Source organism: Vitis riparia, chromosome 1 (genome assembly GCF_004353265.1).
Source record: "Vitis riparia cultivar Riparia Gloire de Montpellier isolate 1030 chromosome 1, EGFV_Vit.rip_1.0, whole genome shotgun sequence".
Lineage (NCBI taxonomy): Eukaryota > Viridiplantae > Streptophyta > Magnoliopsida > Vitales > Vitaceae > Vitis > Vitis riparia.
Genome location: NC_048431.1, coordinates 12616750 through 12631946, shown reverse-complemented (window position 1 = coordinate 12631946; position 15197 = coordinate 12616750). Strand labels below are relative to the sequence as shown.

General features: G+C 32.6%; 1 protein-coding gene across 1 annotated transcript; it reads left to right on the top strand.

Moving 5' to 3' along the window:
• The first annotated feature begins 1014 nt into the window (after positions 1-1014).
• On the top strand, positions 1015-2946 carry LOC117906445 (HVA22-like protein a). The gene is made up of 5 exons (XM_034819493.1): positions 1015-1240; positions 1318-1344; positions 1472-1594; positions 1825-2068; positions 2533-2946. Exons 1-5 carry the CDS (start codon positions 1185-1187, stop codon positions 2596-2598), a joined length of 516 nt encoding a protein of 171 aa, XP_034675384.1. The 5' UTR covers positions 1015-1184; the 3' UTR covers positions 2599-2946.
• The last annotated feature ends 12251 nt before the right edge of the window (positions 2947-15197 follow it).

Here is a 15197-nt window from a genome sequence, read left to right as displayed (position 1 = left end):
TCGATATATGAGCGGTCAATATTTTAAAGTAATAAAAATCGAACCTACTATTCTCATGTTAGTAGTTAGGGTCATTCCATCATCGCACGGTAATGACCAACAAGTTCAATTTTTGTATTGAACGTAAACAGAACCGCCGGCCGCCGCCCACTCGTGATCGAAGTTTTACCAAAGAGAAGCAGCTGCGTCTTAGTTCGAAAAGTAAGTGGGCATTCTAGGTCCATTTTGAATGGGCTGGGCTTCAATTAAAAGCCCTACTGTCTTTCACCTAATTCTCAAACTGTTGTATGATGTGCCACGGATCTGCTGATATTTATATACTGGTCTAAAAATTTACATGATGATATCCACATTGCTCATGTTTTGCAACAAACCTAAAATCAGTCATATTTCCTGAACAAGGAGGTTAATGTTTGATTTGAAGGAGTTGAAGGTGGATCCAGTCAAGTAAGGTGGAAATTTTGTGGTTTTGTTAAGGCGCTAAAGCTGGTAAGGACAGCCAAAGGAGTGATGGTTGGACAAGGAGTAATGCTGCCTAATTTTTTTTCAACTTGTTTGTGGGAGTAGGGTTTTTTGCCATCTTTCACACTTATGATTTTTTGTCCTTGCATGTACCAAATCAATATGCTTTTTTGGATTTTGGTAAGATTTCCCCTAAAACAAGTTTTAGTTTTTGGTCTTATGCTGATTGGAATGAACTTGATAAAAAATAAAAGAAAAAAAAATTACACTGATGGGATATCTAGGAGTCATCCTAAGAAATTTCTCTAGTTGTACCCTAGTATTGTTTAGCTCAATTATTGAAAAATTGGAAAGTCTCTATGGTGTGGACACCTCCATATTAGTCTTGTTAGATGACCAATAGTTTTTTCCCCACGTCCACTGTTGTATAGATATGGCAGCCCTCCATTGGCTAAGTGACGACACAAGTCTAGCAGATACCACAGAGAATGAATGTTCAAAAATTCGGTGCCTCTTTCTTCGTGAAGCATAAGATTCTCACTGTGTGACTTAATTTCAACCTACACTCTTTACACAATCACCGGGTTCTTCTACGCGCTTTTTCCGCTTTTTCTAGTTGCTTTTCACGCGTAAATTTCCTTTCCGCAGACAGAAGCTCCCCTATTCTCCTGAGATTTCCTGTTGAGAAATCACAGAAAGTTAAACAAAGATCATAACTGGAGATGGGGTCAGAGAATTTTCTCACCGTGGTGGCTAAGAACTTCGATGTTTTTGCAGGGTAAGTGCCTCAAACACTTGCTATTTTGAGCTTGTTTTCTGTTTCTCTTAGTCACATTCTTTGTTTCTGGTTCTCAGGCCTCTGGTTGCTCTTGTTTATCCTCTGTAAGTTGGTCTTTACCCCCCTATCTTGTTGGTCTAAAAGGAGAGTTGTTGAATATGAACTGAGTGCGTTCTGTTTATGATGGAGGATTGGACTCTCTAATCATGGGGTTTGATCATGACTTGACAGGTATGCTTCAATTAAGGCTATAGAGACCAAGTCTCGGGCGGATGATCAGCAATGGCTTACGTATTGGGTTCTGTATTCTTTGATCACACTCTTTGAGCTTACCTTTGCCAAGCTCCTCAAATGGTGAGTTAGCTTACACACCCAATTAGATTTATACTTAAAATGAGAGGAAGCAATGACCAAATTTGCCAACTGCTGAATCTTTTTATGGAGGGAACACCTCTGGTGAGCAAGATGGAGTTTCCTTTTGCAGGATTGAGGATATTGAGTGCCTTAAGTTGTTCTCATTTGTCTGTGTCACAACTTCGAAAGCTATGTACTGACCTTTTTCACTATAAATTGATTTTGGGTAGGTTCCCCATTTGGCCTTATGCTAAGCTGATTGCTACATGCTGGCTGGTACTACCCTCCTTCAATGGGGCAGCATATGTTTATAAGCATTTTATTAGGCCTTTCTACATGAGCCCGCAAACTTCTCAAATCTGGTATATTCCACGGAAAAAGGATATCTTCAGCAAACCAGATGATGTTTTAACTGCTGCAGAGAAATACATTGAAGAGCACGGGACAGAAGCATTTGAAAGGATGATAAGCAAAGTATATCCAATATCTACTATAACATAATATTATTTTGGGATTTTATTTATTTATTTATTTTTTATTTTCCTTTCTGAATGAGCTAATCAATATTATCTGATATGATGCGGTTACCCATTTTGTCATCTTCTTCTGACTAATAGATTAGAACAAACCTAATACCATCAACGACAGTTCTGGATGGCCCTATCAGCCAGGCATGGAAGTATCACTGACTGCAAATCAATAATTCCCTTCATCTAAAAGGGACAAATTCTTGTGTATAGTTAGTTCTAGGCCCGTAGAAGTTCAATATCTTGTTGGTTAATATCATTGCTAGGTTTATGCCCACTAAGGAGATTAGTCAGCTTCAACTTTTCTGCCCATATCGGGGTGCTTCAGCAAAATATCCTTCTCCACAAAATTGTATTGTTTGTGCTCTTTTTATTGTTATGTTTTGCACCCTAACAATGTGTAATTTGCAGGCTGACAGAGAAGCAAGAGCCAGGAGGAGCAATTATATGATATTTGAGGAAGACTACGGATATTGACTTCTCTGTGCAGTTGATATTTACCGTGTCTTTCTTGATTTCTTTTGGGTGTTGAAAGAGTTATAAATTACGGCATGTAGTTATATATTGACTTGCCTCACTTTCCCTTCTTTGAGTATTCATGGCTTTGGAGGACCACATGCTGTAACTCTCTTAGTTCTCATCAAGCTGCCGTTCTTCTTACTTGGATCTCTACTTTGAAGCGCTCTCTCTGTTCATGATTTTGCTCTGTTGTCCACTTGTTCCTACAAGTTTTGAACGATAAATTAATGTATTTGAGGAGTTAATCAATATGATTAATCTATTTTCAGAGAATGATGAAAATTATGATTTAAGGATTTCTTCCAACAGTTGATCTAGATTTATTAGGTTGCAGTTTGTTGTTTGTTTAATTATCTGAATGTAACATTCTCTTATGGTGGGTAAGAATGATCAGTATTAGTTAGACCGGCTTATATAAGATTCCCTCATCTTTTCAATGTTCAAACAGGGAATATAATTTAGAGGATAGCGAGAGAGAATGAAACAAAGAATATATGTATTGTAAAAGAGAAACAAAAAGAGTGAGGGACAATTTTATCCATGTCAATATTACTTACCAACTTGGCCCAGTTCATTTGTTGGAGGAATTCACTGCAAAAAAGAGTGAGTTCAGGCGACACTCTTGAAGACTCCAGCGAAAACGATAGATGAGATATTGGAGGAAATTAAACCCAGTAATGCGCTAATGGGATTAATTTCCTCCAATTCTCATGTACTGCTTATTCACTAATTCTATATTTCACTCCGATTTCTCTTGTAGATTTGTATATGTATATATCAACAACAAACACAAATTTCATGTGATAGAACCAGAAAATTTGACATGTAGAGTGAAAACAGTAGATGAGATATTGGAGGAAATTAAACCCACTACTGCATTGACAATGCTAATGGGATTAATCTCCTCCAATTCTCATGCACTGCTTATTCACTGATTGTATATTTCACTCCAACAAAAAACACAAATTTCATGTGATAGAACGAGAAAATTTGGCATGTAGAGTGAAAACAGCAGATGAGATATTGGAGGAAATTAAACCCACTACTGTGTTAACAATGCTAATGCTAATGGGATTAATTTCCTCCAATTCTCACGTACTGCTTCTGCACTGCTTTATTCTTACAAGCTACTATTACCCTTCAGCTCACTTTCTCATTATGTTTGTGCTTGAGCTTGTGAGGAACTACAGCCCGTTCCAGTCAATATATAACAAGAAGAAACACAAATTTTACGTGATCCATCACATGACAAAGTCTCACATAAATTAAGCATGAAGAATGTGGAATATCTGTGAGGGTATTTCCATGATAGGTGGTTTGGGCCGTTTGGCTGGCCAGCATGTGCCAATGGTGTCTACATTTAATGCAACATACTACAAAATAACAAATATGAATGGGGAAATCATATTTGTTGCCTCTACCAAAAAAATTGTAGAAAAGACAAAGAAAGCATCCATCCTTACATTTGGTACACTAAGCACTAAAATAGGCCCAATATTCCAAGCCGCCCATTCCTCTTAAAAAACAACTAGAGTAACCCAATTTCTTAAGCCTTAACACTAAAATAGGCAGGGCAGCGATGGTGGAGTCTCCAAGTCAGTGTTGTTTCCTTTCATGGTCGCCATGAAAGTCAAGTAAATTTCTTCTACATATGCTAGAAGATAGAATTCATGAATATGGAGTTTTGCTTGTTTGGTAATTTGAATTTTTAGAGCCCTCGATTAGCTTTTGTTGTATTAACGTTGGCTTCAACTAAAATTTAGTTTTAGAAATATCTTTGCTGTTCAAGAAATGTATGTGTACGTGGAAGTGCATTTCTAGATGTGTTCCCTTTCAAGGCCAAACCTTTTTTCTTTTGGAAAATGATTTATTTTTAGAACTATTTTCTATTGTTTTTTGAGTCTTTACTTATTTTATTTATGTTTAAAAAAAATATGAAAGAAAACATTATTTGGCTCCCAAAAGTGAAAAAACAAATTTGTAAATGGTGAATGGATTCAAGACTCGATTATCCAATCAAAAGATAGTAGGTACCCCATTGAACCCAAAATAAATTAAATCCTAAGAGGAGATTTTGAAATTTTATTGTATGGGTTATAGTATCAAAACCGATACCACAAATTGCGATATTGAAAATTTCAATATCAAATTGGGTTTAACCAACAATAGCAATAGTGCATTAAAAAATATCAATAAATATTTTGACAAAAATATCAATAAATATTTTGACAAAAATATCGGTAAGATGAAAATTATTAAAAAATCATAAAAATGTTTTAAAATAATAATAAAATGAAAAAAAAATACACATATTAAAGTTATTTTGTAAATCTAATTGATATAGATACGATCGAATATAGTATTTATCAAATTTTTTAAGAAAAAATTAACTTAAATTCCTTTAATATATTTATATTCATTTGTTTTAAATTTTAAATAATATTTTTATTAAAACATATTTTATTACATTTTAAATATAAAAAATTAAATTGATTAACATAAAATATTTTATTTGAGATTTAATTTCTACAATTTTTTACAAATTTGTAGTGATAATTTTTTGTTATTAACATTAATTTATTTAAATAATTAAAATTACCAAAAATTATATTAAAAGTTTGTTTTATAAATTAATTTTAATTTATAAAATATTTTAACTTCATTAATTTTTTAAAATTTTATTAATTTTTGAATAAATTTATATTTTTAATATTTTAAAATTTTTAAAATTAAATAAAATTAGAAGGATAAATAAAAAAATAAAAGTGAAGTGATAGTAATTTCTAAAAATAATAATAATGAGATAAATATAAAAAAAATATATAAAATAAAATGGTCATATAAATTTAAAATAAAAGAATAATTAAAAAAAACACAAATAAATTTTTTTTAAAAAAAAGTCACCAAAAAAATCCACAATATTTTGAAAAAATTGTGGATTTCTTGGCCATTTTTTTGGAAAATTGCCTTCTTGCGAGTGTTTACTATTGATTTTTTTGTGAAATTTCAATATTTTTTCGGAAATATCGAGGATATTTTACCCGCCAATTTTTTGGCGATTTGATAATTGATGACCAATTTTGTTTCGACCACCTCCAATATCCAACGAAATTTCTCAATATTTCAAACCTTGGATACAATCGAAACCAACTATCATGTAGCGAGGTAATTCGACAATAGGGTGAAGAGGCATTCTGACACTAAACCATGTAATAGATATAACATCGCATTCTAATTGATACCACATTTAACGTTAGATCCAATATAGCTTGTTAATAACAACCAAATGGGTGTTCCAATATTTGATCTAATATTGAATCCAATGTTTGCATGAATCCCATAATAAGTTCGATGTTAGTCGAATACTAGAAATGATAAAATAATAAAAGGATAAGAAGAATATCCATTATCAATTTGTTAGATAGGTTGAAGAACTAACACCGAGTATTGGGACCTACATCCAAATTTATTAAAATCAATATTGGGGGTGACAAAGTTTGAAACGACACGCCAACATCCTTTTTACAAGTTTTGATTGAATATAATTAGATTTGAGTTAAATTTGTATCAATTTGCATAAGTCATTTAATAAATGGTTAGTTTTTCAGGATGAGAGATTGAATTTATTTTGAGTTCAATAAGGTACCTACTATCTTTTTATTGTATAACCCAAGCCTTGAATCCATTCCCCATTTACAAATTTGTTTTTTCACTTTTGGGAGTCAAATAATGTTTTCTTTCTTATTTTTTGAAACATAAATAAAATAAGTAAAGCTCCAAAAATAATAGAAAATAGTTCTAAAAACAAATCATTTTCCAAAAGAAAAAGGGTTGGTCTTGAATGGGAACACATCTAGAAATGCACTTCCACGTAAACATATATTTCTTGAACATCAAAGATATTTCTAAAACTAAATTTTAGTTGAAGCCAACGTTAATACAACAAAAGCTAATTGAGGGCTCTAAAAATTCAAATAACCAAACAAGCAAAACTCCGTATTCATGAATTCTATATTCTAGCATATGTAGACTTTCATGGCGACCATGAAAGGAAACAACACTGGCTTGGAGACTCCACCATCGCTGCCGATTTTAGTGTTAGGGCTTAAGAAATAAGGCCATGTATGATACGGTTACTCTAGTTGTTTTTTAAGAGGAATGGGCTGTTAGTCTTGGGCTTGGAATATTGGGCCTGTTTTAGTGCTTTGTGTACCAAATGTAAGGATGGATGCTTTCTTTGTCTTTTCTACAATTATTTGGTAGAGGCAACAAATATAATTTCCCTTTCATATATGTTATTTTGTAGTATGTTGTATTAAATGTAGACACCATTGGCACATGCTGGCCAGATAAACGGCTCAAACCTATCCTGGCAATGCCCTCACAGATATTCCACATTCTTCATGCTTAATTTATGTGAGACTTTGTCATGTGATGGATCACGTAAAATTTGTGTTTCTTCTTGTTATATATTGACTGGAACGGGCTGTAGTTCCTCACAATCTCAAGCGCAAACATAATGAGAAAGTGAGCTGAAGGGTAACAGTAGCTTGTAAGAATAAAGCAGTGCAGAAGTAGTACGTGAGAATTGGAGGAAATTAATCCCATTAGCATTAGCATTGTCAACACAATAGTGGGTTTAATTTCCTCCAATATCTCATCTGCTGTTTTCACTCTACATGCCAAATTTTCTCGTTCTATCACATGAAATTTGTGTTTGTTGTTGATATATATATATATATATACAAATCTACAAGGAGAAATTGGAGTGAAATATACAATCAGTGAATAAGCAGTACATGAGAATTGGAGGAAATTAATCCCATTAGCGCATTACTGGGTTTAATTTCCTCCAATATCTCATCTACTGTTTTCGCTGAGTGTTGCCCGAACTCACTCTTTTTTGCAGTGAAAATTATCCCTCACTCTTTTTGTTTCTCTTTTACAATACATCTATTCTTTGTTTCATTCTCTCTCGCTATCCTCTAAATTATATACCCTGTTTGAACATTGAAAAGATGAGGGAATCTTATAGAAGCCGGTCTAACTAATACTGATCATTCTTATCCACCATAAGAGAATGTTACATTCAGATAATTAAACAAACAACAAACTGTAACCTAATAAATCTAGATCAACTGTTGGAAGAAATCCTTGAATCATAATTTTTATCATTCTCTGAAAATAGATTAATCGTATTGATTAACTCCTCAATTAGATGAATTTATCGTTCAAATCTCGAGAGATTTGTGTTAATTTTTTTGGTGAAATTTCAGGATTTTTTCGAAATATTGACAATATTTCACCTGCTGATTTTTTGACGATTTGATAATTTGTGGTCAATTTCGTTTCGACCACCTTGGATACAATCAGACAGAATTTCTTGATATTTCAAACCTTTGATACAATCAGAATCAACGTCATGTGGCAAGGTAATTCGACAATAGGGTGAAGGGGCATTCTGACACTAGACCGTGCAATAGATGTAATATCGCATTCTAATTGATACCGCATTTGACATTAGATCCAATATAGCATGTTAATAACAACTAAATGGGTGTTCTAATATTAGATCTAATATCAAATCCAATGTTTGCATGAATCCGATAATAAGTTTGATGTTAGTCTAATACTAGAAATGATAAAGCAATAAAAGGATAAGAAGGATATCCATTATCAATTTGTTAGATAGGTTGAAGAACTAACACCGTGTATTGGGACCTATATCTAAATCTATGAAAATCAATAATGAAAATTTGGGGTGACAAAGTTTTAAACGATTCACCAACATCCTTTTTACAGGTTTCGATTGAGTATAATTATTGGATTTGAGTTAAATCGGTATCAATTTGCATAACCTGTTTAATAAATAAGTAGCTTTTAAGTCAACCTATATAATATGAATTTTATTAGAATTTCGTTATTTTATAATTATACTAATTAACTTAATTATAACTTTAAACTATTTAACATATATTTGACTCATTTTAAATTTATTTTGAAATAAATAAGTCAATTGAGTCATAAATATGTTTGATTCACACATCAATCATATGAATTTATATAAAACTTATCTCAATTTAGTTATTAAATAGGATGACTTAATTATTAAATGATTACACGATATGTTACCTATTTAATGATTAGATAACATTTGAATTTATCTTTCCAATACAATTATGGTTCAGGTTTAAGTTAACATATGTAATAGAATACTTAATTTTGACATGACATGACATGAACACAACCCATAAACACGAATTAGCACTCCATTAAAAATCTACCTTCACCTTATTTTTACAATAAAGCAATATTTGACTTGTAATATTGGAATTTCCAAAACCATATCTATATGACTTTTTCTCCACTTTGATCATTTCCCCTCATTGCCACTAACAAACAATGAAGAATTAATTTTTTTTCAAAGAATCAAAGCATGGAAAAAGACAAGAAACAACATATTTTTTATAGTTAAACTTGAAAAGCAAACTTTTCATACAAAAAACATATAATTGATTCCGATACATGGCTGTCACTTAAACTCAAGCAAATTATCCAATTATGTGATCTATTAATATACTCTAATTCTAATAAGCATATATCAAATTATACTAAAGGAATTACTAAAACTATAAATTTCATAATCACATGTCTTTTTAATCACCCAAAGGGACACACTATCTCAATTCCACAAGATATCATGATATCTCTATCATGGTTTTAAAAATCGGACCGGATCGGCCGGTCCAACCGGTTGGACCGCCGGTCGGTCACCGTTCTAGTTCGGTCCAGTCACTAGACCGGATGGAGACCAAACCGGGATTGGACCGCTTGAATCGACGGTCCAACCGGTGAACCGGACGAATCGGCCAATTCTGAGGGAACCAACCGGTTCAAATGAATTTAATTTTTTTTTTTTTAAAAGCATCAAACGACGTCGTTTTTGTTGCTTATATAAGCAAAATTAAAACCAGCAGCCTCCAACCCTTCCTCCTCGGGCCACCGTCAGCCGCGACACCCACAAGACAACAGGTCCCCCGGCAGCCGCGACGCCCACAACAGCCTCGACGGCAACCGCAACGGCAGCCGCGACCCCCACAGCAGCCCCGCTGCAGCTCATGACGCCCACAAGGCCACAACAGCACCGCCTGCGGCTCGCGACGCCCACAGTAGTACCGCCGGCAGCTCGCGACGCCCACAATAGCCCACCGGCAGCCCACTTGCTCCTCGTCATTCTCGGTTTATTTCCAACTTTCCACTTTCCATTATACAACTTTGAGGGATTTTAATATTTTATAATGGTTTGGAATCTTTGGATTGATTTCTAATAATCAGAGAACTTTAAGGAATTTTTTATTATTTAGTTAGAGAACTTTGAGAAATTCAAATTATTAATTATATTGATGGAATGATGGATATTAAAATTAAACAATTTCTGGACCACCTTATGAATTTTGACATGCTGTTAATGAATTTTGACAATTTCTTCTAAAAGAATTTGTTATTATTTAGTATTATCAAAAATACTTTTCTAATTTATATCTAAATATTCATCTTTTTTTTTTTTTATCAAAATGTTATTTTTCTTTTACAAAAAATGATACTAATAAAAACACACAAGTTAAAAAATGCATCTATCAAGATTCAAAATCACCACAAGCCCACCAACTTTGAATTCTTTCCCCAATTAATAAAAAAAAATAAAAAATACACACATGCACATGTAGTTCAAGAATTCTCGGTTTGTTTCCATTATACAACAGTTTGTGCATTATGATATTAGATTGCAACTCAACCATAGATTCATGTGCCTAAAATGTGATAATGATTTGATGTTTGATTATCTAAGGAATCATAGGTGAAAAAGTGTATTTTTTACTATCATTAATATGTGATATGTGATTGTAAATTGTTGATGTATAAATCATTAAATTGTTGATGACTTTCATTCTCTAGATTGATGTGGGATTTTTCTTTTTAATTTGATAGGGAAATAAAAAATGGCATCAAACTTGACTCCATCATCTGGTCAAGATTCAACTACCCATTCTCAATCAAGTAGAAGTAAGACCGATCCTGCATGGGAGCATGTTTCTGAAGAAAAATATGGAAATGGAAAGAGAGCTCTTATTTGTTTGTATTGTAAAAAGATTACAAAAGGTGGAGGTATTCATAGAATGAAACTACATCTTGCTGGAGTGAAAGGAGGTATTGGTCCATGTAAATCGATTCCACCTGATGTCAGATTTCGCATGGAAAATTCTTTGCAAGAGTTTGTGAATGCTAAGAAAGCAACCAAAGAAGCAGATGAATATAGAAATCCTTATGGTCCTAATGTGTCACAATTTGAAGGGGATATGGCAGAAGGTGAAGAAGAGGTTCAAGAAATGCAAAGTCCTATGGCAGCTAGTAGTGGAAAAAGGAAAAAATCAAAAGTGGATAAGTATTTTGCACCAAGAAATACACAAGGAGCTCAACCTTCCATGAGGAGTGTGCTAGCTGGGAAAGAAGCTACTTGGAGAGCGGATATGGCGGTTGGGAGATTCTTTTATGATGCATGCATTCCTACTAATGTTGTGAATTCCTTCTACTTCAAGTCAATGTTGGATGCTATATTTGCAATTGGTCCTGGATATAAGGGTCCAAATTACTATCAGTTGCGGATTAATATTTTAAAAGGATGCTAAGAAGGAAGTTCAGTTACTTGTGGACTCTTATCGTGCAATTTGGGCAAAAGTTGGGTGTACAATAATGAGTGATGGTTGGACAGATAATAAACAAAGAACACTCATCAACTTCCTTGTGTATTGTCCTGAAGGAATATCGTTTGTGAAATCTGTTGATGCTTCGGACATTGTCAAGGATGCAACTAATTTGTTTCAGTTATTTGATGAGGTGATTGAATGGGTGGGTCCACTCAATGTAGTTCATGTAGTGACTGATAATGCAGCAAATTATGTGGCCACGGGGAGATTGATTTCTCAGAAGCATAAACACATTAATTGGTCACCTTGTGCAGCTCATTGCCTTAATTTGATCTTTAAGGATATTGGTAAGATAGATCATGTTGCTGAACTTGTAAGACGTGCATCAAAGGTGACAATTTTTGTGTATAATCATGTTGCTTTGTTAAGTTGGTTGAGAAAAAAAGAAGGATGGACAGAGATTCTGCGACCTGGTGCAACTCGCTTTGCTACTACTTTCATTGCACTCAAGAGTCTTCATGATCATAAACATGACTTGCAAGCTTTGGTGACTAGTAAGTTCTTTGTGGACTCTAGATATTCCAAGGACTATAAAAGCCAAGTTGTAGTTTCCATCATCTTGGATAATAGATTTTGGAATGATTGTTTGATTGTTGTGAATCTTATGTCTCCACTAATGCGTTTATTGCGTATTGTTGATTGTGATGAGAGGCCTTCGATGGAATATGTGTATGAAGGCATGTATAGGGTTCGTTTGGGCATTAAGAAATTGTTTAACTATAGCGAAAGACTATACAAGCCTTATACAGAGATCATAAAGCAACGTTGGGATCAACAACTAAAGAAAAGCATTCATTCAGCAGCTTCTTGGTTGAATCCATGTTTCCAATATGATCAGGAAAACTTTTGTAATAAGTCAAATGTTATTGGAGGTGTCATGGATGTTATTGATCTAAAAGTTCTGAAAGGCAAGCTTGAAACAATGAATGAAATGAGGTTATTTCGTGATCGATTGGGAAGTTTTGGAAGAGACCTTGCTTATTCTTCACGTGAAGTACTTCAACCTGGTAAAATATTATTTTCATTTATTAATGTGTTTGTTCTTTTTTATTAGTTACCTACTTACTATTTAATATTTTAAACTTGCTAATGTGTTTTATTTTTTTCTTATTTTTAATGTGAAATGGTAACTAGATGAATGGTGGAGGCTACATGGATACAATGCACCACATTTACAAAAGTTGGCCATTCAAATATTAAGCCAAACCGCATCATCTTCTGGATGTGAGAGGAATTGGAGTGTCTTTGAACGTATACATACCAAAAGAAGGAATAGATTGGAACATCAAAGGCTTAATGATCTTGTATACGTTCATTACAATTTGCAGCTAAAAAATCGGTATAAATGCTTTCTTAGTTGTTTTGAATTCAAATTCTTCTATTCACAATTATGAATAATTATATGCTTTTCTTTTTTAGGTTTTATAACAAGAAAAGAATCTATGATCCCATTGACTATGCATGCATTGATGAGACCGATTTTTGGGTAGTTGATGACGATTAGCCAGCAGAGCTAGATGTTGAAGAATTGGAAAATCTTCTATATGAAGAAGGGTCAATTCCAATAAATGAAGTGGAAGGTTCAAGTTCTCACATTGGTTAGTAAAATATTTAAACTTATAAAAGTTCAATAACTATATTTTTTTCTTCAAAAATGATTTCTTGTTGATATATATTCAATATTTTTGTAGATGATGAGGATGGTGGTGACATGGCTAGAGAAGGGCTTGATGTGGAGAATTTTGGTTTTCCAAATGCTCATTTTCAATCTCCATATTCCAATTTCCCAAATGAATGAAGACATGAATTTTATATTTATTAGTATGCAAAAATCTTCATGAATATTCAAACATTGACATGTTATGTTTTTATTTTGAGTAATTATTTAAGTGTTGTGGACCTATGCTTGACATTTGTATTATTTGTTATGGACAATGTGTTAAGTTAACAACTATTTGATAATTTGGTTATTATAGGATAGTAATGGTTTGATTATTTGATAAATATTGAGTTTATTGACATTACGAATGTATAACATCTTATATTGTGTTATAAATATCATATATGATAATTGATGACTGCTACAGGTAAAAAATTTTGTGACAAAACTCAAGTTACTCAATAAACAAAGTAGATGCTGTCAAAATTTACATAGAATTTATTAATTTGTTAATTTTTTATATTATATAAAATAATAAAATATATATTTATGACGTCACCGGTTCGATAACGGTTCGACCGGCGGTCCGACCAGTGAACCGTGAACCGGTAACTTTTCCGGTTCAATGACCGGTCCAGTTTTTAAAACATTGATCTCTATTAAAAATACATATTATTACCAACTCTCATTAATGATAACTCGATCCATAGGGAATATATAATCATTTTATGATTTGACCCGTATGTCAAAGATACTGTTATCTTTAACAAAAACTCAATATTTTCTCAAGATTGAGAGACGATACAACATAACAGTTTGATGAAATTATGACCATCCAATAGCCTTAAAGAAAAAACATTCTCACATAAAATCTCTATAACTTGTGAATTGTGATTTAAGTGATTTTTTTTTTCAAAAAAAAAATATTCTAAAAAAAATGACATGGATAGTAGGATCAAGAAACGAATGGTTGAAGAAGAAATCTAATTGAAAGAAATTATGTTTCTTGAATTTGAACACTATGAAGTAGTGGTTAAAAATAATTTTCTTACATTAGAGTTAGATCAACTTAGAAATAATTTAGGAAGTCAAAATAAAGTATTTCACTATAGTTCTAAAATCTTAAATGAAAATAATTAAGAAAGAAAGTCCATGGAAATAAGAGAGGTTTATATTATCTACAAAGCAAGTATGAAACTCTCACGAATAGGAAAACTATTTTTGTAAAACATTAAGAAAACTTCTCTTTTGGAGAATTATCTATAAAGCAAACATCTAAATACGATATTGCAATAAATTTGGATGTGATACTAACAAGTACGTTAATAAACTCTTTTTATAAATACCAATATCATATGCGTGGACTTGTGAGTGAGTCTAAGTAACTTACAAAAATTAGATTTTAAATATCAAGAAAGGTAATAGGTCTCATACTAGGCCTAAGAAAGAGAAGAGTCAATCTATCACTATTCCTAAGACTAGACAAATTTGAGTTAAAAAAAGAAAACTTAATTGTACTTCAAGGTTTAGCCTAATAAGTTCTAAATCTTTTTTTAAAAAAATTCTCTTAAATTTTCATTTGCAGTATACTGTTATTCTTTCAACTTGGGTATTGTTTTCTCTAGACCTTTTACATTTTTCTTTTCTAATTTCTTCTCTACTAATCTGATTGGCCCCTTTATTCATTTATGAATGCTACTTTTGGTGAAAAACACAAAACATCCTTAGGAAGATTCATGCATGGATTAATTAGGGGTGTGAACACAAGTCCGTAGGTGACAACCTTAGAATACTTTTTCGGTTGTTAATGTTACCGGTTGTGAAATGAAAAGGAAGGTATATGATGTTATACTTGTTAATGGATGTGAGTATAAATTTTCATCTTCGAGTATAGTTATTATATTAATTAAGGCAATATTAAAAAAGACTCAAATAGAAAATATAAATAAAGTAACTAAATTAAATATCAAGATCCAGTGAATCACAAAATTCTTTGAGTTACATCCGATTTAAGAGCCTCTCCCTTTCCTACTCCCCCTTATCTCAATTAAAAATTCATCAAAATTTTGAAATAATTTATTCTTCTTGACAAGGAATGGGCTTCTACTCAAAGAAAGCAATAACTTCTTTGC